This window comes from Musca autumnalis, unplaced genomic scaffold (assembly GCF_047663935.1).
Source record: "Musca autumnalis isolate F117 unplaced genomic scaffold, ASM4766393v1 scaffold_2, whole genome shotgun sequence".
NCBI classification, from domain to species: Eukaryota; Metazoa; Arthropoda; class Insecta; order Diptera; family Muscidae; genus Musca; species Musca autumnalis.
The window spans coordinates 235,692,676-235,716,210 of record NW_027411755.1 but is presented as its reverse complement, the minus strand read 5'-3'; the positions used below and the strand labels follow the sequence as shown (position 1 = coordinate 235,716,210).

The window sequence follows — 23,535 nt, the reverse complement described above, 5'->3', positions numbered from 1 at the left end:
ACTAATACTAATACTAATACTAATACTAATACTAATACTAATACTAATACTAATACTAATACTAATACTAATACTAATACTAATACTAATACTAATACTAATACTAATACTAATACTAATACTAATACTAATACTAATACTAATACTAATACTAATACTAATACTAATACTAATACTAATACTAATACTAATACTAATACTAATACTAATACTAATACTAATACTAATACTAATACTAATACTAATACTAATACTAATACTAATACTAATACTAATACTAATACTAATACTAATACTAATACTAATACTAATACTAATACTAATACTAATACTAATACTAATACTAATACTAATACTAATACTAATACTAATACTAATACTAATACTAATACTAATACTAATACTAATACTAATACTAATACTAATACTAATACTAATACTAATACTAATACTAATACTAATACTAATACTAATACTAATACTAATACTAATACTAATACTAATACTAATACTAATACTAATACTAATACTAATACTAATACTAATACTAATACTAATACTAATACTAATACTAATACTAATACTAATACTAATACTAATACTAATACTAATACTAATACTAATACTAATACTAATACTAATACTAATACTAATACTAATACTAATACTAATACTAATACTAATACTAATACTAATACTAATACTAATACTAATACTAATACTAATACTAATACTAATACTAATACTAATACTAATACTAATACTAATACTAATACTAATACTAATACTAATACTAATACTAATACTAATACTAATACTAATACTAATACTAATACTAATACTAATACTAATACTAATACTAATACTAATACTAATACTAATACTAATACTAATACTAATACTAATACTAATACTAATACTAATACTAATACTAATACTAATACTAATACTAATACTAATACTAATACTAATACTAATACTAATACTAATACTAATACTAATACTAATACTAATACTAATACTAATACTAATACTAATACTAATACTAATACTAATACTAATACTAATACTAATACTAATACTAATACTAATACTAATACTAATACTAATACTAATACTAATACTAATACTAATACTAATACTAATACTAATACTAATACTAATACTAATACTAATACTAATACTAATACTAATACTAATACTAATACTAATACTAATACTAATACTAATACTAATACTAATACTAATACTAATACTAATACTAATACTAATACTAATACTAATACTAATACTAATACTAATACTAATACTAATACTAATACTAATACTTGCATACGAAAAACATGATATCGGTGTAAACAGGACCACTAGGTAAACATATTCAAGGGATTTTCGCCAGACCCTTAACCGGGTTGCTCTGTTTATGAGATATCGCGCATACTATTTTAGCTAATATTTTCCAATTTTTGTGGGGGTGGTACAGGAAGGAGTGGACCTACAAGCACCTCCTTTGGATTTCATCTAATATTCGAAGAAATATTACGATATGCAAAGTGTGGTTCGAGAGTTGTCGTGCTCTCCAGCCACTTCATGGTGCCATGGAAGGTTTTTACACTTTTCGGGCTGTTTTCTCAAGTAGTATGGACTTGTTCCCGAAAAAACTTTTACCATCGCAACGAATGAAAGTTGCTTCAACAAAAATCAAAGTGATTCCAGAGCAGTTCTTAAAGTGAACTTATCCAAAATTTTGTGTGGGAGGTACCCGAAGGAGTGGACAAATATAGTATGGACCAAATCGTACACTACCATCTAGAGTTATCATGCTTACAAATTTCCGAACATTTTTGAACTCTTGGGGGGAGGTACCTGAAGGAGTGGACTGATATGGCTTATCTTCGAACTTAAACTAAGTTTAGACAAGATATTACGAAGGCCAAATTTTGGACCGAATCGGCAGATCCGTTCAAGAGTTATCTTGCGCTCCAACCACTACACATGGTGTCATAGGAGTTTTTTTTCTGTTTCCTCAGGAAGTATGGCCTTGCCCCTGATGAAACTTGTACTGTCGTACAGGTGACAGTGAATAGATGTTGCTACAACAAAAATCAAAGCGATTCGAGAGCAGTTCTTAAACTGAACTTTTCCGAAATTGTATGTGGGTGGTACCCGAAGAAGTGGACCGATCACGATGTGCAAAGTATGGACAGAATCGGTTACTCTCTTCAAGAGTTATGGTGCGCACACATTTTCCAAACATTTTCCAAATCGGGAGGCTCGGTTTTCATCGTAGACATATGCTCCAGTACTCTTGTTTGCTCAGTACAATCCCAGGAAGGAGAAACGCTACGCGCCCTCTAAGGTTTTCAAATCGCCCGGCCTAATACTGACTCCTGAACATCTCGAGTTTCTCCCGCCCACGTTTCCCCTACTCTTCCCTCTTCATTCTGAAAATGCGATTCTCCTCTTCACCCGATATTTTCCCTTGTCGCTTCTTATTGCTACTGACGGCAGGGTTGCTCTGTATGCAGCGTTCTTCTCTTCTGTAATCTTAAGACACTCCTGACAGTATTATGGATTTTAATGTGGTTCTTTTTGGTACCCAGGTATATATTTTGTGGCAGTTTGAAGAGAGCGGGCTATTCTTTGCCACTGCGCTTTAAAATTATCGGGACAAGGAGTGCCGTCTTCCGGCATGTGAGTCAGTTGAGCGGAGTATGCTTGTGCTATCTGTTGTGTTTGCAATTTCTCGATATCCAGCTTCCACCCTGTGTTAGATCGCAATTTTAAGACCGCTACATTAAGACGAGTGCGTACCTTGGCTGCTACAAGGAACTAGTCAGAATCGATGTTTGCGCCTAGAATCGATCGGGCATCTAACATACTGGAAGAGTGTCATCCGTCTATCAAAACATGATCAATATGTTTCCTGGTTTTCCCATCTGGGAACATCCACGTGGCCTTGTGTGTTTCGAGGTGTTGATGCTGCTTACCACCTTGCTCTTTGCCGCAGCAAAATCGATCAGTTTTATTCCGTTGTCGGATGTTACCTCATGAAGGCTGAACTTGCCGACCGTGGGACCAAAGATATTTCCCCTCCCAATTTTAGCATTAAAATCTCCTAGAACAATTTTTATGTCATGGCCAGCCCCCCTATTCTGTAACTTTTTAACAACTTTACTCATTGTTTATTTTACAACAATTTAATTTGTTTGTTTTGTAGTTGTTACAAAAACAAAAGAAATTTTAACAACTTTTCAATCGATAAAAGTTACAGAATAGGCATACAGGGCAGCGGTCATATGCGCTCTCTCTCTAGACGCTCGTAGAATATATTCTTGGTCTGTTCATCTTTCTCTTCGGTCGGGGCAAGGGTGCTGATGATTCTGATGTTAAAAAACGTTGTTTTTATACGGATTTTGACAATTCTCTCATTAACCGGAGTGAATCTGGAGACGAGATTTTAAAGCGTACGATTTACCATAAATCCAACGCCTAGCTTATGCTTCGTTTCATGGCAAATTCCATTTTACTTCCTGTAAGGCGATAATATCAGCTGTGTATTTACCAAGTACATCCTCCAGAGCGCAAACTGGTCCTGCTCTGTAGAGAGTACAGACATTCCAGGTGCAGATTCGCAGATCATTGTCCTTTAAAGGTTTTCGGCATTTATGCTTACGGCATTTATGTTGCAAATTCTTTCATATTCAATTTCCAAACAAAAATATTTTTGTGTAAATTCTCAAAAATATTGCCCATATACGAGAGGCACTAGAAAACTATCTGGCGTAGTCAGTGTCGCAATTCGTCATTTGACTTTTTTGGAAGGTTTGACATTTTGTAGTCTAAGCGTACTCAGGACAGTTTGACATATGACTGGCGTAGGCAACACGCAGTGTCGCAATTAGTCATTTAACTTTTTTTGGAAAGTTTGACAGTGTTTAGTCTAAGCGCACTCAGTACAGTTTGACATACGACCATTTGTTGGGTTGTTTACAGTGGCTTGATTGAGACATTGGATCCCCAGTCAGCGCTGTACGGTGCAAGGCCTACCAATTCCACGTTTTTTCCGGTCGTTTTTGGAATTTCTCAGGAGTCTCCAGGCAAACAAATTTTAGTGTAACACTCAGAATTAACCGTCCTAAATTCCATTTTTGCGACCAGGTGTTCATGCAATATCAAATGTTAGTTGGTGGAAGAAATGCCCAATGGTGCCTCCATCTCACGGTATATTACATGACGATCTTGCATCATTCGTTCTCGCACAGCATAATTTTTTTCTGGCACAACGTCCGATTTGGGCGACCTTCATGACCTTCGTTTTTTTGGCGAGTGTCGGCCATTTTGAATTCATTAAACTAGTTTTTCATAGTGCTATAGGATGGTCCTTTATCGACTTACAAAGATTTAATTTGATCGATGCCGTGATTATTCACGTCGGTCCACTCCTTCCGGTACCTCCATCACAAAAGTTCAAAAATGTTGAGAAAAATTTTGCGCACTATAACTCTTGAAGGGAGTAACCGATTTGGTCTATACTTTGAATTTCGTGGTCCACAATACAGTTCACTTCTTCGTGTACCTACTTACTTACTTAGCTGGCCCATTACAGAACATTTGTTCCATAGACCGAACTAAGAAAAGATCTCCAATTCTCTCTGTTTCGTGCTTCGCTTTTTGGAATAATGCGCCTTGTCATCTCTTCATCCACTTGTTTGCGCCATCTATTCTTTGGCCTGCCAATTCTGCGTGCACCGCCTTGGGGCTCGAATTTATACGCCTTTTTAGCGGGTTCGTCATCGCTCATTCTTATTATATGGCCTAGCCAACGCAATCGCTGCATCTCGATACGTTTAACTATATTGATGTCGTTGAATAGCAGATACAGCTCGTGGTTCATACGACGTCGATATTCACCGTCAACGCAGATCGGTCCATAGATCTTTCAAAGAATTTTTCTCTCAAACACGCCAAGAACTGCCTTATCTGCTTGCGCATGTACCCAGGCTTCGGAACCATACATCAGCATGGGTAGTATCAGTGTTTTGTAAAACGTTATTTTTGTTTGACGAGTTGTGGCTTTGTTTTTAAAGTGCTTACTTAAGCCAAAGTAGCATCTGTTGGCCAATACAATTCTTCTTTTTATTTCACAACTGATGTCGTTAGTTGTGTTTACTGCGGTGCCGAGGTAGACGAAGTCTTTTACTACCTCAAAATTATAGAAACCAACTTCAACAGTTGGTCCGATCTCAATGGGCGCATCGACACCATCAGCTTGGTCTTCTCACCGTTTACCGCCTGACCCACTTTAGCAGATTCTCCTTCGACCTTCATAAAGGTATCAGTTACTTCTTTTACTGATCGTCCCATGATGTCTATATCATCAGCATAAGCAAGTAACATGTGGCTATTTGAGTTGATTGTGCCACTTCTTTTGACGTTTGCCTCTCGTATAACCTTTTCTAGCAGGATGTTGAAAAGGTCGAACGAAAGGCTGTCTCCTTGCCTGAAACCTCTTTTGGTACAAAACTCTTCGGAGAGGTTCTTTCCTATTTTAACTGAAGATCTTGTGTCGGTTAGAGTCATTTTACAAAGCCGAATGAGCTTTGCGGGGATACCAAATTCAGGCATTGCTTGGAATACCTTTGAACGTAGCGGGCTGTCGAAGGCTGCTTTGTAATCGGCAAAAAGGTGGTAGGCCTCGATCTGCATCTCTTGGGTCTTCTCCAGAATTTGCCGCAGGGTAAATATCTGGTCAATGGTGGACTTGCCAGGTCTAAAGCCGCATTGGTATGATCCAATTATTTCGTTGACCATGGGCTTTAGTCGTTCGCACAATATCCCTGACACTACCTTGTAGGCGATAGGGAGAAGACTTATGCCCTATAGTTGGAGCATAAAGTCTTATCTCCTTTCTTATGGACGGGACACAGGATGCTCAGGTTCCAATCGTCGGGTACGCGTTCTTCCAGCCTGATGGAGCTAACTAGCTGATGCATACACCTTATCAGTGTGTCGTCTCCGGTTTTAAACAGCTCGGATAGTAGGCCATCAGCTCCTGCTGCCTTATTGTCCCTCAGCCGATTTATTGCTGTCTTTACCTCATCTTGGCCGGGTGGTATACATTCAATACCATCTTCTGGGATTGGATCTGTGGTATCTTCGTCGACTTCGCTATAATTGGATACCAACTGTTTGGAAAAATGTTCCTTCCATATCCTAAGCACACTATCTGTATCAGTTACCAGATTACCTTGCTGGTCTCTACAGGAGGATGTGCCGGTTCCAAAGCCAGAATTTTTGAACTTCATTCTGTCTCCTGTACATCTGGATTTGTTTACACTCCCGCTTTTCCATCTCTCTCTTTTTCCTGCGGAAAAGACGTTTCTCCTCTATCCTTTTCTCCCGATATCTCTCTCGTGCGCTACGCGTTGCTACTGATTGTAAAGTAGCCCTATATGCCGCATTTTTCTTTCGGTAGCAGCACTACACTGCTGGTCATACCATGGATTTCTTGGTGGAGGTTTCTGGTATCCATGTACTGATATTGCGGCTGTTTGCATGGTGTGGGCAATGTTTTGCCATTGTCCTGATATGTTATCGGGACGAGGAGTGCTTTGATTAAGCAGTTGGTCCAGTTGAGTGGAATATACTGTGGCTATCTGTTGTGATTGCAGCCAACTTCCGTGTTGTGTCTGGTCGCACTTTGTTTGCTACGTTTCAATTTGATTTCTTGGTGTTTGGTCTGGCGACAGCCAGGTGCCCCTATGAATATCGAGATGATTAAATCTGGTACTGCTAACTACCATGTTTCTTGCAGCTGCAAAGTCTATCAGCCTCATACTGTTGTCAGATGTTTCACCGTGGAGTCTGAATTTCCCGACTGTTGGGCCAGAGATATTCTCCTTTCCAATTTTGGCATTAAAATCGCCTAGTATAATTATAATGTCATGGGCAGGGCAACGGTCATAAGTTTCTTCTAAGCGCTCGTAAAATATATCTTTGGTCTGTTCGTCCTTGTCTTCAGTGGGAGCATGAGCGCAAATAAAGCTGATGTTGAAGAATTTAGCTTTTAATCGAATTGCAGCGAGTCTTTCATTCACTGGGGTGAAGCTGGAGACCAGATGATTTAACCTCCGACCAACTACAAATCCGTAACGAAACTCATGCTTTGTGTCATGGCAGCTATAATACAATGCGTCACCTTTAGGTGTTTTTGTGACGCCTTTTCCGTTCCATCGTATTTCCTGTATGGCAGTAATGTCGGCCTTGTACTTTTCAAGTACATCTGCCAATACGTAAACTGCACCTTCTCTATAAAGAGTGCCAACATTTCAGGTTCAGATTCATGGTCCATTAAACGTTTGCGGGGGTCGTCAACTTTCGAGGGATTTGTTTTCCTTTTCTTCCGTTTTTTCATAGTAGGCTGTTTTTTTCTAGGGAAGGGTTACTAATCCGACGCCAAAACCCAAGTTTTTAACGTTCTTATGGGTGAACGCGCGGCAAATGTTAGCTCACTACCTTTAACGGGTGTTAAACGCAGTTCCCCAGGTGATACCACGGGGAGGTCAGTGTCCACTTGAGATGAAAGAGGCACCAAGATAAATCCTGGGCTTTGCCATGTTAAAGCCGGTCAGGACCATTCCTTGGTATCTTCCATCCCCTACCTCACCCCCTTCGGGTACCTCCCACACAAAATTTCGCCAAAATTTAAGAATCGCTCTGTTTTTTTTTTGTAACAAATTGTATTCACTGCCATTTAAGTTAGTACTTTGGATTCTAAATTTGGCACATTTAAAAGTGTAAATCTTGCACGAGATTAAAAGTTGAACCGAGCCGAAATTTTCCGCCAATTTTATTCGTTTATTTTATATTTCATACGTATATAGAAATTCTGCTATTCCTTGTATATGCTTATCAAAAAAGTTTTCCTTATCTGAAAGCTGTCATCTTTCTTCGTTTGATATGAAAATGAAGTTAATTTGACAGAATTCAATACCAAAAACACATTCCCCCTTTTTCTATGTGAAAAGAAAATCATCCAAAGAATATAAACCACATGAACGAGTTTTTTCTTTAACGATAACGGAATGAAAACTTTGTGTTGCCAAAAAATTTACAAAGTACAAAAATAAACATGAAATTGAAAATCGAAACCATAACTTTACATAAAGGGAAACACACGAATAACTGCGGTATTATTGAACGTACACATGCAACATATGGGTTGCCATTCAAAGATAAATTTTCGAAGAATTAATTTCCGAAGTTAGGATGAATAGAATGGAAAATTGAATACAAAGAAGAATGGACATCGTCAATGCACTGTCGCTCAGAATTCAAAGACTCGCCATTTTTTTCATTTTCTCCCTATGACCACAACATAACTTCAAACCTCTAATTTACTTATTTAATAAATATTAAAATTAACATATTTTTGCCTTGAATATTTTATATATTTTTACTGAGTGTCCCATACTCATACCGTAATAACTGTCTTCACATAATCGCATTGAACACCAACCCTCATTAAATTTCACGAAAAAAATTCTTTAACAACATTGTAAGTATTTTTTGACATATAGTGGGGGAAACTTTTTGCTTTAGGCAATTTTTAAGTGAGTGAAGCTTACGAAATACAAGTCCTTTGAAAACGACAAAGACGACATTCTTTGTTGTATAAAAGAACCGCTTCAAGATGGTGATGGTAATAAACTTCATCCAATTTTCTTGAATATGTTTTGCTACTTTTTTTCAATTCTTTCTTATTTGATATTAAAATTGACATAATAAAGTGGTGGTTTTTTTCACAGACTTTAATATAAATAATGTACGGTGTTATTCAATATAAGTTAAAATGAAACTTTGAAAATGAAATCATATTATTGTGTTAATAAATATATGAAACGCAGTTCCACTAGAATTTGGATATATTTGACGTTAAACTTAATTAATTAGATAATAACAGTCGAGGGGGTCAGACTATATGATAAACAAAACCGCACGATAACTTTTAAAACGAGTGATCGAGTTGGTCCATACATTACACATCCTAATATATCTACCAGATATATATCATGGTTGAATATGGACTATATTTGCCCACTCCGAGGAGGTACCCGAACATCCTACACAAAATTTTGGATAAGTTCACATTAAGATCTGCTCTCGAATCACTTTGATTTTTGTTGAAGCAGCTTGCATTCGCCGTCTCATTACATCCGTAAAAATGTTTTCATGGTCAAGTCCATACTTCTCGAGAAAAAAGTCCGAAAGTTGTAAAAAAAACCTATGGCACCATACGTACTGACTGGAGAGTACGATAACTCTCGAACTGATCAGCCGATTATGTCCAACATTTGGCCTACCTCATATTTTGTCCAAACTTAGTTTCGGTTCGAAGATGAGCAATACCGGTCCACAATTTCCGGTACTTCCCCCCAATATTTAAAAAATGTTACTAAATTGGTATGCACGATATCTGCAATATGGTCCAAACATTGGATTTCCTAATATTTTGTTCAAATTTAGTTTAACTCTTGAAGCAACTTTAAATGGAAGGTGCTTACACCTGGGAAGTTTTTGCGGATTCTAAAACTACAATGATCATAGATGAGAAAAACCAAAAAACAAAAAAAAAAAAATCGCCGGAGCGCTTTTTACATTAATCGCGATTCAAGTCGGCATTTTTAGGAGTTTTTTTAGGTTTTCAGGACTTTGCTTGGAAACGGCAAGTTCTGGCGAAATGGGACAAAAGAAAATGATGTAGCTATGAATATTTTCTACAAGGTTAACCTTTATCACATATGGGTCATTTTAGAGGCACGGTGCTCTTGAAGCAACTTTAAATGGAAGGTGTTTACACCTGGAAAATTTTTGCGGATTCTGAAACTTTAATGATCATAGATGAGAAAAATTTAAAAAAAAACAACAACAAAAACACTTTTTAAATAAATCGCGATTTAAGTTTACATTTTTGGAGGTTTTTTAAATTTTCTCGATTTTGCTCGGAAACCGCAAATCCTATCGAAATGGTACTACAGAAAATGTTGTAGCTATGGAAACTCTCTACCAGATTGACCTTTATGATAATTTCGTAGATTTTACCGTTATTGAGATATAGAAGTTCAAATTGGGACAATGCATTGACTGTATCGCCTCCTTACAAAACAATGTCATAACGGCAATTTCCCAACTTAAACATATACATATATCTCCAACATGGTACAACCTAGGAAAAAATCATCACTGTCAATCCTCTAGAGAATTTTCACAGCTACATCTGCTTACGGTACCTCCCCCACAAAAGTTCAATATTTGTGTATATGTGCAGGTTAGGTTCTGTTCGAAAATCCTTTGGAAATTTATACCGATTCTGTTCGTTGTGGTACTGTTTACAGCTACATATATTATGTATTCCATGGACAAGTCCATGCTTCCTGATATACTGGTCCAAAAGTTATACGATGACCCACTGAAGCGACTAGTGGGAGCGATATCTATCGAAGAGATATGACTCCCAAAATAAGATCTACTTCCATAGTTCATCGGTCCATTCCTCCAAGTACCTCCTCCGCAACACTTTTGAACTTTAATCCTAATCCACATTTCGTCGGCAAGTTCAAATGTACAAAGAGGTTCACCAAATTCAGAAAAGTCCCTAAATACATTCGATCTGTCCGTAGATGAAATTTTCATATCCCATAGGCTGAGGTTATATCTCTGTCGGCAAAGTCGACTGAAATTTTTTTACTTGTTATATATCACTTATAGAAGGGTACCTACTAGGCCGGGGCGATTTGAAAACCTTAATGGGCCCTTCGCGTTTCTTATTCCTGGGATTGAACTGAGCAAAAAAGTCTACTAGACCATAGGTCTATCGTGAAAATCGAGCCTCCCGATTTTGACTTTAAGTTTTTTATCCACGTTTTTTTTTGACATTTTGGCATATAACAGCCAAACCATTGAGATTTTCGATCGAACACAAGGACAACAATTGTAGCCAAGACAGTAGTTAAGAACTCTCTAATGCATCGCAAAAGCATTGGAACGCTCCTTCAGGCAGTTTTGTCCTTGAGAAGGTGCAAACTTTTCGAAAAATGTCGATAAATGGCACTGTGCTACAAAAGTTGACCAGAAAAATTTTATAGCATTGTGATGCATAATTATATCGTGTTGGGATCCATGGACAACGACAATACATTTAGTTCGTTTGTATCACTTCGTTTTATTTTTTATAACGGTAAAAGTAGTGAAAATCTGGGTTTCTCACATTTGCAAATTTAAACGGACATATCTTCTTTTTTCACAACGGATTTCTATTGATCCTTCTCCCTTTTAAAGGGGTGAATAATATCTTTCGAACAAGTTACTATTTTTTTTTTAAATCGGTTAACAAATGGCTAAGTTATAGTGGGTTAAGTCTGAAAACCCCCACAAAAAACTATAACTGAATTTCTCACAATTTTCAAAATTAATATTGAACAAAACAAAAAACATTATATTTTTGAAAATTGTGAGAAATTTAGTTATAGTTTTTTTGTGGGGGTTTGCAGTCCTAAACCACTATAACATAGCCATTTGTTAACCGATTTAAAAAAATAGTAACTTGTTCGAATGATATTATTCACCCCTTTAAAAGGAGAAGGATCAATAGAAATCCGTTGTGAAAAAAAGAAGATATGTCCGTTTAAATTTGCAAATGTAAGAAACGCAGATTTTCACTACTTTTACCGTTATAAAAAAATAAAACGAAGTGATACAAACGAACTAAAGGTATTGTCGTTGTCCATGGATCCCAACACGATATAATTTTGCATGACAACGCTTTAATATTTTTCTGGTCAACTTTTCTAGCACAGTGCCATTTATCGACATTTTTCGAAAAGTTTGCACCTTCTCAAGGACAAAACTGCCTGAAGGAGCGTTCCAATGCTTTTGCGATGCATTAGAGAGTTCTTAACTACTGTCTTGGCTACAATTGTTGTCCTTGTGTTCGATCGAAAATCTCAATGGTTTGGCTGTTATATGCCAAAATGTGGATAAAAAACTTAAAGTCAAAATCGGGAGGCTCGATTTTCACGATAGACCTATGGTCTAGTAGACTTATTTGCTCAGTTCAATCCCAGGAATAAGAAACGCGAAGGGCCCATTAAGGTTTTTTCCTTCAATACAAATCGCCCCGGCCTAGTACCTACCTTCCGATCTTCGGAATGGGTGAAAATTGGTATTTAGTCTTCTTTGGTACTAAGCATATTTTCCCCGGATGTTTATCAGTATAGGTCCATGTTTTAATATTGCCCTCATACAACGATAACTTTCGATTTCCTGTAGTTTAAAGGTTTTAGCCGCATTATCCGACGAAAATGTGTAAAATTTTGTATGTTTTCTTCGTTGGGGATATACAGCATTCCACGTTTATACCCCATATAATATGTACCTCGCGATTTGCGATATTTTCAAGCTTTTAGCCGCATTATCCTAAAGAAATAGGTACAATTGGATATATAGTTTTCGTTAGGGATATACATCATTCCTGTCAGAAATCGTCGGTATAGGTCTGCCGATTTGGCTAACTGAAATGATTTGTTTGGTATTTAGTCTTTGTTGGGGGTACAACATTTTCACGCCAAGAATGGCCACGTTTCGATATAGCCGTTGCAATACCCTTACTAGAAGCCAATATATTCATTGAATTTGTCTCCACATGAGTTTTTCCCCATTCCGACCCCCCAAATATTATCCGACTATCTCCAAAATCAATAGGCTTCTTCCTCTGTGGGGCCCCCATAAACCCCCAAAATTTCGTGACTATCCCATCAAAATTCCAACCTGTAGTGTGATTACAAAAAATGGAAAAATTGGATATATGTATTACTGACTTTTGCGATATCTCGGTTGTTTGCCCATTTACGCCAACATACTTTGCATCAGTATAAAGGAGATCTTTTTTTTCTTCCATTGACGGGCTTTCCTTTTGGAATACTCCTACCAGAAGCGGAGATATTCGCATAAGAAAAAAAAACGTTGACTTTTCTCCACATCTTCTCTTCATCTTCTGCGGGACCCGCATCAACTCCTAAATATTCGTGACGATCCGACCAAAATTGCGACCTGTACAAAAAATCGGAAAATGGGATGCATTACCGACTATTGCGATATCTCTGTTGTTTGACCACCTACGACAACCTACTTTACATCGTTGTAAAGGTGATATTTTCTACTTTCCTCGTTAGGTTTTGCTTTTGATATACCTCTTAAAGAAACAGAGATATTGGCTTTTCTCCAAATAAGTTTTTGCCCATTCCGACCCCTGAATATTATCCGACCACTATCAAAATCAATAGGCTTCTTCCTCTGTGGGACCCCCATTAACGCCCGTAACGATTCGATCAAAATTGCGACCAGAAACGCGATTTCGAAAAAAAAAAAATGAAAAATGGGATGTATTACCGACTATTGCTATATTTCCGTTATTTGGCCACCTACGCCAACCTACTTTGCATCATTGTAAAGGTGGGATATTCTACTTTCATAGTCAGGCTTTGCTTTTGGAAGCTCCCCAACCAAAGCTGTGATATTTGTCATTATAATTAAAATCGCAAAAATGAAAAGTTGGGTTCTATTAGCGACTATTGTGATATCATTGTTGTTTGGCCAACTACGACAACCTAATGTACATCGTTGTAAAGGTAATATTTTCTACTTTCATTAGCAGGTTTTGCTTTTGATATACCCCTTATAGATGCAGGGATATTAGCTTTGAAATAAAACTTTGACTTTTTCTCCAAATACGTTTTTGCCCATTCCGACCCCTGAATATTATCCGACCATCACCAAAATCAATAGGCTTCTTCCCCTCAGGGACACTCATCAACACCCAAAATTTGGTAACGATCCTGTAGCGACCTTTAGCGCGATTACAAGGTTTAGATGGACAGACGGACGGACAAATATCGACTCAGATCGTCGAGACATTCATTGGTATATAAGTATGGGTCTACGACCATTATTTCGATGCGTTACAATCTTTTTGGCCAAAACCAACTTATAATACCCTCCCCACACAGTGGTGTAGGGTATAAAATTTTTAAAAACCGTTGTTTATTTTGGATATTATAACATTTTAATAAACAACCTAAATATTAAAAAAAAACAAGAAATTCCAAATAGGGTCACTTTGACCTGCTTTTATACCCGCTTACTAAACAAGAAACGCATATATTTTTTCATAACTACACGCAGTGGGATCCTATAAACAATATTTGACACTATATAGTGTAAATTAAAACAATTTTATTTTCGATTTTTGGCCAGGATTTTCGGAAATTTGACCACTGTGCAACGTTTGGTTCACCTCCGATCAAATGTTCTTTCCTGGCACCCGAAGTTCCGACCACGGCCGAAAATTAGCGAACATATTTTCATGAGATTTTGTGGAAACATATTAGTCGTAATAAGCGGGAGAATTCGACATAACTATTTTTTAACTTGTATTATTAGATCGCTTTTGGATAAAGATAGATGACATGGATGATAATAAATATTATACAGCATCGGTGGGCGAAAAAATCCGTAAGAGAAAAGAAAGGTTGCAGACAAAATCTGTTGTTAAATCTAAAATCCTCAATGATTAACTCGGTTTGAAAATGGACCCGAAGAAATGAGTTAGAAAATATCTATTTTTCAGTTGTAAAGCATAAAGTCCATAATAAGTTGTCATTAAAACTCAATACGACGGGTCAGCAACGCGTACTCGGGTCTGCTACTTATCAATATAAATTAATATTTTGATATGTACGCAGATACCTGCTGATTTTACATATTCTTAGCTTGTGCACGCATTCTCGAAATGGAATGACTGTAACATGGTATTTCCGATTTCGAAAGGGTATAACATATCGATGTCTCATTGGTATTAAACCTTGTTTAGAAGAAAGTGATGTACTCCAGTTAGTATTTTCCCCTTCTTCTAGGAATAAGCCTTGACGTGGAGCAGAATTTAGTAATAATAATTGTTCCATAATTGCTCACCGATTCATATTAGCTCAATGTTATGGGAACCACTGTTTATCGCCGAGTCCGAATGGCGTGTCTTAAGACACTACTTGGAGAGAAGTTTTACGTTGTTAAAGTTCTCAGGAAATGTCGCCAACATTACTGAGGGATACTTTGCCAACATTGAAAAGTTTTGGTGCTACCTGGCTGGGGAATCGCACCCACGACCTTCAGCGTGCAAGGCGGGTGTGCATACCATTGCATCACTGTTGCACCCGAATTTATTACTTTTTATTAAGGGATTATCCCTACTTGTCAATTTCAAAAAATCGAAAAAAATTTATTGGCTTATTTTGAAGTACATGTAGTATAGAGTGTGCCGCAAAAAATTCAAGTCGATAGGAGCAAAATTACTGAAAAAAATTGACCAAGCACGAATTGCACTGGCAGAGAGACGTGCGGCCGAGTGCACTCGTGACGGAAGAATGTTGCGAAGGCAACACCCAATTTGCATTTTACAAGCTGCATCGTCGGCGGAACCAAAGATACATTTTTTATTCATGTAAACCGAAATAAAAACTTGAAACGCGTTTTTCTCGAAATTCCACTTTTGAAGTCGGTGCCAACGATAGCTCGAAAACGGATTGACCGATCTTCGTCGAATAGACCGATCTTCGGTCCATTTTTTCGTTAAAATCGCAATTTTTACTTTTACAGGTCACTATTTTTATTAAAATACAGTTTTGAAAATTCTGTCTCGCTTAAAGACAAGTTTATAAAGTTCTTAAAACGCGCACCAAAATATATGAAAATCGGCCCATTCGTTTTCGAGCAAGCGCTTTTACAAAAAATGGGTTTTGCAGGTAGTCATTTACCACAACACTGTACAATATTTTTCAACAACAAAAATTCCAAAGGTAGTTTAAGATTTACCCAAAAATATTGGTAGTTTTCTCAGAAAAAAATTATGAAAATTGAGATTTTTGGCCAGCCAACTAGGGATAATCCCATAAAGGAAGGAAACTAATTGTTTTATTTTACTTCAATACAACTCATAAAAAGTTGGGCCCAGCCGATCTTAACGCCGTTCTTACTGGTTTTGTATTCTTTCTGATAGACCACTGTCCAATCGTCTTTTTTGTTATCTAAAAACAAAAAATGTCCCTGTTTCAGTCTGTAAATCCATTCTGGTATTTAAAAAAATCTTTTTGGTCTAACCTCGATTGTTCTTTGGAAACTAAGTATAATATATTTCTAATCGAAGCGTAGTTAACCTCTTCATTGAGTTTTTATAGTTAATTTTTCATATTTTGTTATCTTTGCAGGACAAGTTGCTGTTCTCCTTGATCCTTAACATCAATCTAATGAAAGCGGAGGGCAGAATTGATAACAGCGAATGGATGTTTTTGCTTACCGGAGGTATTGGCCTCGACAATCCCCACAAGAATCCCGCCAAATGGTTGGGAGTGCAAAGTTGGAATGAATTATGTCGTCTGGCAGAGCTGCAGCATTTCAAGGGACTGAGAGAAAATTTCACCGCAAATTTAGATGAATGGAAGAAATTCTTTGAATCTGAAATACCACATAATTTTGAAGCACTTCCCACGCCATGGGATAAAACCACAATGTTACAGAAATTATTATTGCTTCGAGTATTTCGTCCCGACAAATTGGTGCCTGCAGTTTTGAGATTTGTTGCCCAGGAAATGGGAGAGAAATTTGTCGACCCACCACAATTTGATTTGGCTGCCTCATTTGGAGATTCTCATTGCTGTATACCGTTGATATTTATTTTGACCCCAGGTTCAGATCCCACGGCAACGTTACTCAAGTTTGCAGATGAACAAGGTTTTGGTACAAATCGTTTATTCTCATTGTCACTGGGTCAGGGTCAAGGGCCCATTGCCATGAAAATGATAGAGGAGGGTGTAAAGCAAGGCAATTGGGTGGTGTTGCAAAATTGCCACTTGGCCAAAAGTTTTATGCCTGCCCTGGAGAAAGTATGTGAAAGTATGGTGCCGGATTCAACACATCCCGATTTTCGCTTGTGGTTAACTTCCTACCCGGCAGATCATTTCCCCGTGGTGGTATTACAAAATGGCATAAAAATGACAAACGAACCACCCAAGGGTTTGCGTTCGAACATCATTAGATCTATGTTATCTGATCCCATATCCGACCTGGAGTGGTATGAATCATGTAAGCAGAGTCAAACATTCAAACAATTGATTTACTCGCTATGCTTCTTCCATGCTGTAATACAAGAGCGGAGATATTTCGGACCAATTGGTTGGAATATCCCTTATGAATTTAATGAGACGGACTTGAGGATTAGTTTGATGCAATTGAAAATGTTTCTCGATCAATATGAAGGTGTCAATTATGACGCCTTACGCTATTTGACTGGAGAATGTAATTATGGTGGCCGTGTTACGGACGATTGGGATCGCAGAACATTGAAAACGTTGCTCAATCGTTATTATTGCCCTGAAGTTTTGGACATCGAGACACCGTTCTTCTTTGACGAGAAGCAAATTTATTATATACCTGTCTATAAGGAAGTGGAATATTATTTGAATTACACCAAGGAGCTGCCACAGCAAACGGTGCCGGCCATATTTGGTTTCCATGCTAATGCGGATATTATGAAGGATCAACAGGAAACGGACATGTTGCTGAGTCATACTTTGTTAACTCAGGTAAGTGGGGGAGTATTTCTTAACCTCAGCTTCATAGCGCCATTGGCACAACTATTTACCTATCTATACAACAACACAATCAATTACATATTTACATTTGTTTCACTTCACCTCTATTCTGACATACTTAACAGGATCGTGTGGTAGGTTTTATTGTAAATATTTATTACCAAAATAATACACCATTAACACTTTTTATTCCAAACCAAATCACCACCAGGATTTACATGAAAAAAGGGTAAGCTTTGAACCCCACAAGACATCAAAATGAAAACTGATTCTAGCTTTCAAATTTATTCTCCGTTTATCTTCAATCACCTCACACACCTCACCAAACTGCTCCAACAGTTACTACAAAAATCCCAGCCTCACTACATTGAGACACAATCGAAACGTTTCCCCGAAAATCTCCTACTACCCAATTGTCCTACGTCACCTGAATTTATATCCCTCTATTATTTACACAAGGATACTTCAGCGGCTGCGGATGATGATGAAGGTGCCAACGAACGTTTAACACCAGAAGAGGTGGTAATAAATGTAGCCACCGATATTTTGGAACGTCTGCCAAAAGATTTTGATCGTGATGCTGCATTGGCCAAGTATCCCACAAGTTATCATCAGAGTATGAATACGGTATTGGTACAGGAAATGGTACGTTTCAATGTTCTCCTGAATACAATACGTTCAAGTTTGTTAACGCTGAGAAAAGCTATTAAAGGTGAGTGGAGTATATTTTGTATATTTATTATTTGTAAATAAGATCCTAAGCGCTACTTAAAGGAGGATAAATGAGGGTGTATCAATCTATTTAAGTGCCATAGAAATTCATACATACATATATTGCAGTTTAAAGTAGACTGATTTGTTTGTGTTTCGTTTTCAAATTCCGATACCAAGTTGTACGTGATTTTTCTATAGGATTTTAGAATTTTCCATTCGGCATTCAAACAGCTACGTGTAGAACATGAACGATTCTAAGATCTGTTTTACCTATCCCTGATGTCACCAAAAAGAGAGTTACCTTCAATAATGAAGCTAATGAAATTATCATCGAATCTTCACATGGGAAGTTCTGTTGACCAACCTCCAGGCAGAATCGCCATGTAGGGTTAACCATCAACCTGTCGGTGTTGTCTTTGTGGAGGTATATAAATGTCTATACTCTAATGCAAATATCTGCCTATGTGAGTTGCCGGTGCTTACAAACGTCACTTTTTTGGATTTTTGCAGGCACAACTGGTTGCCAATGCAGCTAAATAAAAGAGCCCTGTTTGATTTATCTAGAAGTGTTAAAGCCGGTTCAGGCTCTGTTAACCTTCTGAGACTTATTTTTAAATTTATCGACCTTATATGTATATTGGAATTTCTGAGCGATTTCCTTTATTTTTTTGCTGTGTTGATGCTGCTCAATAGCAAAATATTTTAGAATATTTTCAGATTTTTTTGACTAAATGCCTGGGTACATAAGCTGCCTCGCCTTGCTTGCCTCCTTCATTTCTGACATAACAAAAATAAAAGAATGAAAAAGGTCGAGCCAATTTCGAACTAGATGTAACGTGATGTTCTCGTCGGCTGGTGTAAGTCCAGTTGCGTCCAGGGTCTACATAAGTACCTACTAAACCTTATGAAATAAAATACTAGTTTTATCCCTTCTAGGGGTTCAATTGGATGTTTATTGATCTAAATACTAGTATGTTCTAATTCAATGAAATTCGATATTGATAGGCTTGAGAAGGCTTGTAGTAAGGCCGGTGATAAGGGTGGCTAACTGCTAATGATCGGGAACGATGATGTTGATTCGACGATGTTCGTTAATGACGAACTGCGTTGATGATCGGGAACGATCATGCTAACAATCGGGTTATGCGCTGGTTGTGGCGACGAAGCGGGTTGACAATCGGGTTCTGCGCCGGTTATGGCGACGAAGCTGGTTGGCGTTTGGGTTCTACAATTTAACGATGATCAGGATCGTGTTGATTGCTGATCATTCGACTGACGACGATATGAATTCGGAAAAGCCGAAGCTTCCATGTGGGACAGAAAGCCGAAGTCTCTGTGTGGGATGGAAAGCCGAAGTCTCTGTGTGGTACGGAAAACCGGAGTTTCAGTGTGGGACAGAAAGCCGAAGTCTCTGTGTGGGACGAAAAGCCGAAGCTTCCGTGTGGGACAGAAAGCCGAAGTCTCTGTGTGGTACGGAAAACCGGAGTTTCCGTGTGGGACAGAAAGCCGAAGTCTCTGTGTGGGACGAAAAGCCGAAGCTTCCGTGTGGGACAGAAAGCCGAAGTTTCTGTGTGGTACGGAAAACCGGAGTTTCCGTGTGGGACAGAAAGCCGAGGTCTCTGTGTGGGACGAAAAGCCGAAGCTGCCGGTTGAGACAGAAAGCAGAAGTCTATTCTATTATTCTATTATCAGAAGCAAGCAAGGCAAGCAAGCGAGACTGCTTATATACCCAGGCCTTAACGGTTCCAGGGATATCGCGCATTTAAAAAGTCGAATTCTGTAAAAACTGTCAGCTATTTGGTTAAAATAGAACAAAAACAACTAAAAAAGTATCAGTCGGCTTTGCCGACAGAGATATACCCTCAGGTTTGTGAATTGAGACTTTCATCTACGGCAGATCGAAAGTATTTAGGGTCTTTTCAGAATTTTGTGGCCCTTTTTGGACATTTGAACTTGCCGATAAAAATGTGGATTAGGATCCAAGTTCAAAAATTTTGCGGAGGAGGAACTTAAAGGTATGGACAGACATAGTCCATTATGGAAGTGGATCTTATTTTTAAATACAGGGGGAGGGGGGTGGTGGTGGGTAGTACCGGAAGTTGTCGGTCGGTATTGCCCATCTTCGAACTGAAACTAAGTTTGAAGAAAATATGACGAAGGCCCAATGTTGGGCCAAATCGGTTGACCAGTTCGAGAGTTTTCGTGCTTTCCAGCCACTACATATGGTGCAATAGGATTTTTTAACACATTTCGGGTTGTTTTTACAAGAAGGCGTCATAGGGGGTTTTGCAGCGCTCAGGCTATTTTCTCAGGAAGTATCGACTTTCCCCTGATGAATCTTGTACCGTCGTATGGGGGTAGTGAATACAAGTTGTTACAACAAAAATCAAAGCGATTCGAGAGCAGGTCCTGAACTGAACTTTATTTGAAATTTTGTGTGGGAGGTACCCGAAGGAGTGGTCCGATTAGGTAACCTCATCTAAGTATGGCAGACATTTCACATTATCGTGTGCTCCAGCCAGACAGACGCACGGACATGGCTAAATGAACTCAACATTTTCTGAAACAGATTTCGTCCAAACATTTTCTGTATAGAATACCTGATGGAGGATTTTTTCCTGTGTGAAAGTCGCATTGAAGGTTGTTTTCTGTATAGAAGTCTCATTGAATTGGTCTTTTTATATAAACTACTTACTGAAGGGATTCTCTTTGCATAGAAGACCCATTGATGGGACCTTCTCTGTATAGAAGATCCGCTAGACGATTCGCTTTGAAGGGATACTTTCTGTAATACGTCCCATTTAAGGGTTTTTCTGTAAAGAAGTCCCATTGAAGAGTTTTTTTCTGTATATAAGACCAATTGAAGCGATTCTCTTTGCATAAAGGACCCATTGGTAAGAGTTATTTTCTGTGTGGAAGTCGCATTAAACGGGTCCTTTCTGTAATAAGTTCCATTGAAGGGGACTTTTTCCTGTAAATAATTCGCATAGAAGGGGCCTTCTCTGTACAGAAGATTCCTTGCAGAATTTTTTTCTGTGTGAAAGTTGCAGTGAAGTTTTTTTTTCTGTATAGAAGTCGCATTGAAGTGGTATTTTCGGTATAAAAGACACATTGAAGGGGCCTTCTCTATATATAAGTACTATTGAAGGGATTCTGTCTGTCTGCAGCAAACCCGTTGCAGGAGTCTTTTTTTCGGTGTAGAAGTCGCATTGAAGGGATATTTTCTTAATAGAAGACCCCTTTGAAGGTGTGTTCTCTGGATATAATACCCACAGAAGGGATTCTCTCTGCACAGAATACACTTTGGTGGGGCCTTCTTATTATGGAAGACAGTTGCAAAATTTTTTTGGTGCAGAATTCGCATTGAAGAAGTTCTGTCTATAATAAGTACCATTGAAAGGATTCTCTCTGCGCAGACAACCCAATGATGAGTCCTTCTGTGTATAGAAACCCCATTGCAGGAGTTTTTTTCCTGTATAAAATACCTATTGACGGGGTTCTCCTGCATAGAAGACCCATTGATGGAGCCTTCTCTGTATAGAAGATGCATATAAGACCTGTTGGGGCCTTCTCTGTACAGATGACCCGTTGCAGGAGTTTTTCTCTGTGAAAGTCGTACTGGAAGTTTTTTTTCTGTATAGAAGTCGCATTGATATAATTGTTCCACAAACATCCCAGAAGGTACAAGAGAGACTTCTCTTATATCAATGAGTGCACCTCGATTTATATTAGCTCAATGATACGGGATCTACTGTTTATCGCCGAGTCCGAACGGCGTGTTTTTGTTGTTGAAACAGTGTTTATTATTATGTTTGTATGTTCGTTCTTCTGTTCAATCTGGCTCTGGGTCTATCTCCAGTTCCAGGAAAGTGGCTGCTTCAATGGCATATAACCACAGATCCACTGGAGTTAGATTAGTAGGTTTGGCGGGGCAGTTGAAAAGGTGTTTTGTGTCGTGCGGGCCCATGCCGCATACTGGGCAGATGTCTTGCACTGCGCGGTCGATTTCCGCCCAATAAAAATTTAGGCGATTGCAATATCCCGAGCGTAGTTGAGCCAAAACTACTCTGGTTTGTCGTGGCAGCTGGCGCTCCTCAGCTGCGATAGATAGGGGGATGTACTCCGAGGACTTTGTTCACACTATATTTGCTTATGACCTTAGCAACTTCGGTACTGTTACACCTGCTTGATATGCCTGTTGATCTAGGGTTTCTCTCCTATATTGTTGGACCTCCCTCTCTAGAGCATGAATATCCTTCCTGACATGCCTGAATGTGTCGGGCCTAGCCAGCATATGGTGATTGGGATGGCTCTCACGGTAACACCCAAGCAAGTACTGCAATGAAAGCATTTCATTTTGTTGCTTTACTGGAAGAATCGTCGCTTCCTCATGTAGAGGGTCCACCGAAGACTTGAGGAGGCACCCTGTTGCTTTTCTCAGGGCGGCATTCTGACAGGTTTGAATCTTTTTCCAATTCGTATCACATAATCCCGGGGTCCAAACTGGCGCCGCATAGCTTACCACAGACCGAACTATCGCGTTATATGTGGTATACAAGGTTTCTTTATTGGCACCCCAAGTGCTGTCGGCTAGGGACTTGAGGACCTTGTTCATACTTTTCAGTTTGTCGCGCACGACTTGAAAGTAGTGTCGAATGTGATCCCTAAAATTTTGGGATATTCAATTCTTTTCCAAACTGCGCTGTCCATGTGGTGAACAGAGTGGCTGTAGATTTTGTGGCGGAAATCTGCATATTCCTCGAGTGGAAAAAGGTGGTAAGATCGGTTAATAGGAGTTCAGTCTCTCACAGATGTCATCAGGGGAGGTACCGGAGGCCAGGATCGTGCAATCATCCGCATACGTTATGATCTCGATGCCGTCTGGAGGCGGAATGCCGGAGAGGTAGAGAAGGTAGAAAGGTAGAACAGTTCTGGCGTGTCTTACGACACCACTTGTAGAGAAGTTGTTTTGAGAGGGTATCTATTTTTGAAGGGGTCTCTTCGGCATAGAAAATCCATTGGTATTCTCTCTGATACTTTTTTACATGTCTAGCGACCTATACATGTGTCATACATGGCTGCCACTTATTTTGCTGCTTCTATTTGGCCTTTATTTTGT

The 23,535-nt window shown here is 38.4% G+C and overlaps 1 protein-coding gene and 1 long non-coding RNA gene across 2 annotated transcripts in view; both read left to right on the top strand.

Moving 5' to 3' along the window:
- Positions 1–23,535, top strand: part of Dhc36C (Dynein heavy chain at 36C) — a 179,390-nt gene that overhangs the window by 122,554 nt on the left and 33,301 nt on the right. The window contains exons 25-26 of the mRNA XM_073971035.1: positions 16,320–17,693; positions 18,162–18,414. Coding sequence (XP_073827136.1) covers positions 16,320–17,693; positions 18,162–18,414 — 1,627 coding nt within the window. The remainder of the gene's footprint in view (positions 1–16,319; positions 17,694–18,161; positions 18,415–23,535) is intronic.
- On the top strand, positions 17,812–18,154 carry LOC141395355 (uncharacterized). Its single transcript, XR_012410615.1, has 3 exons — positions 17,812–17,836; positions 17,914–17,931; positions 18,042–18,154. It is a non-coding gene; the product is annotated as an uncharacterized lncRNA (long non-coding RNA).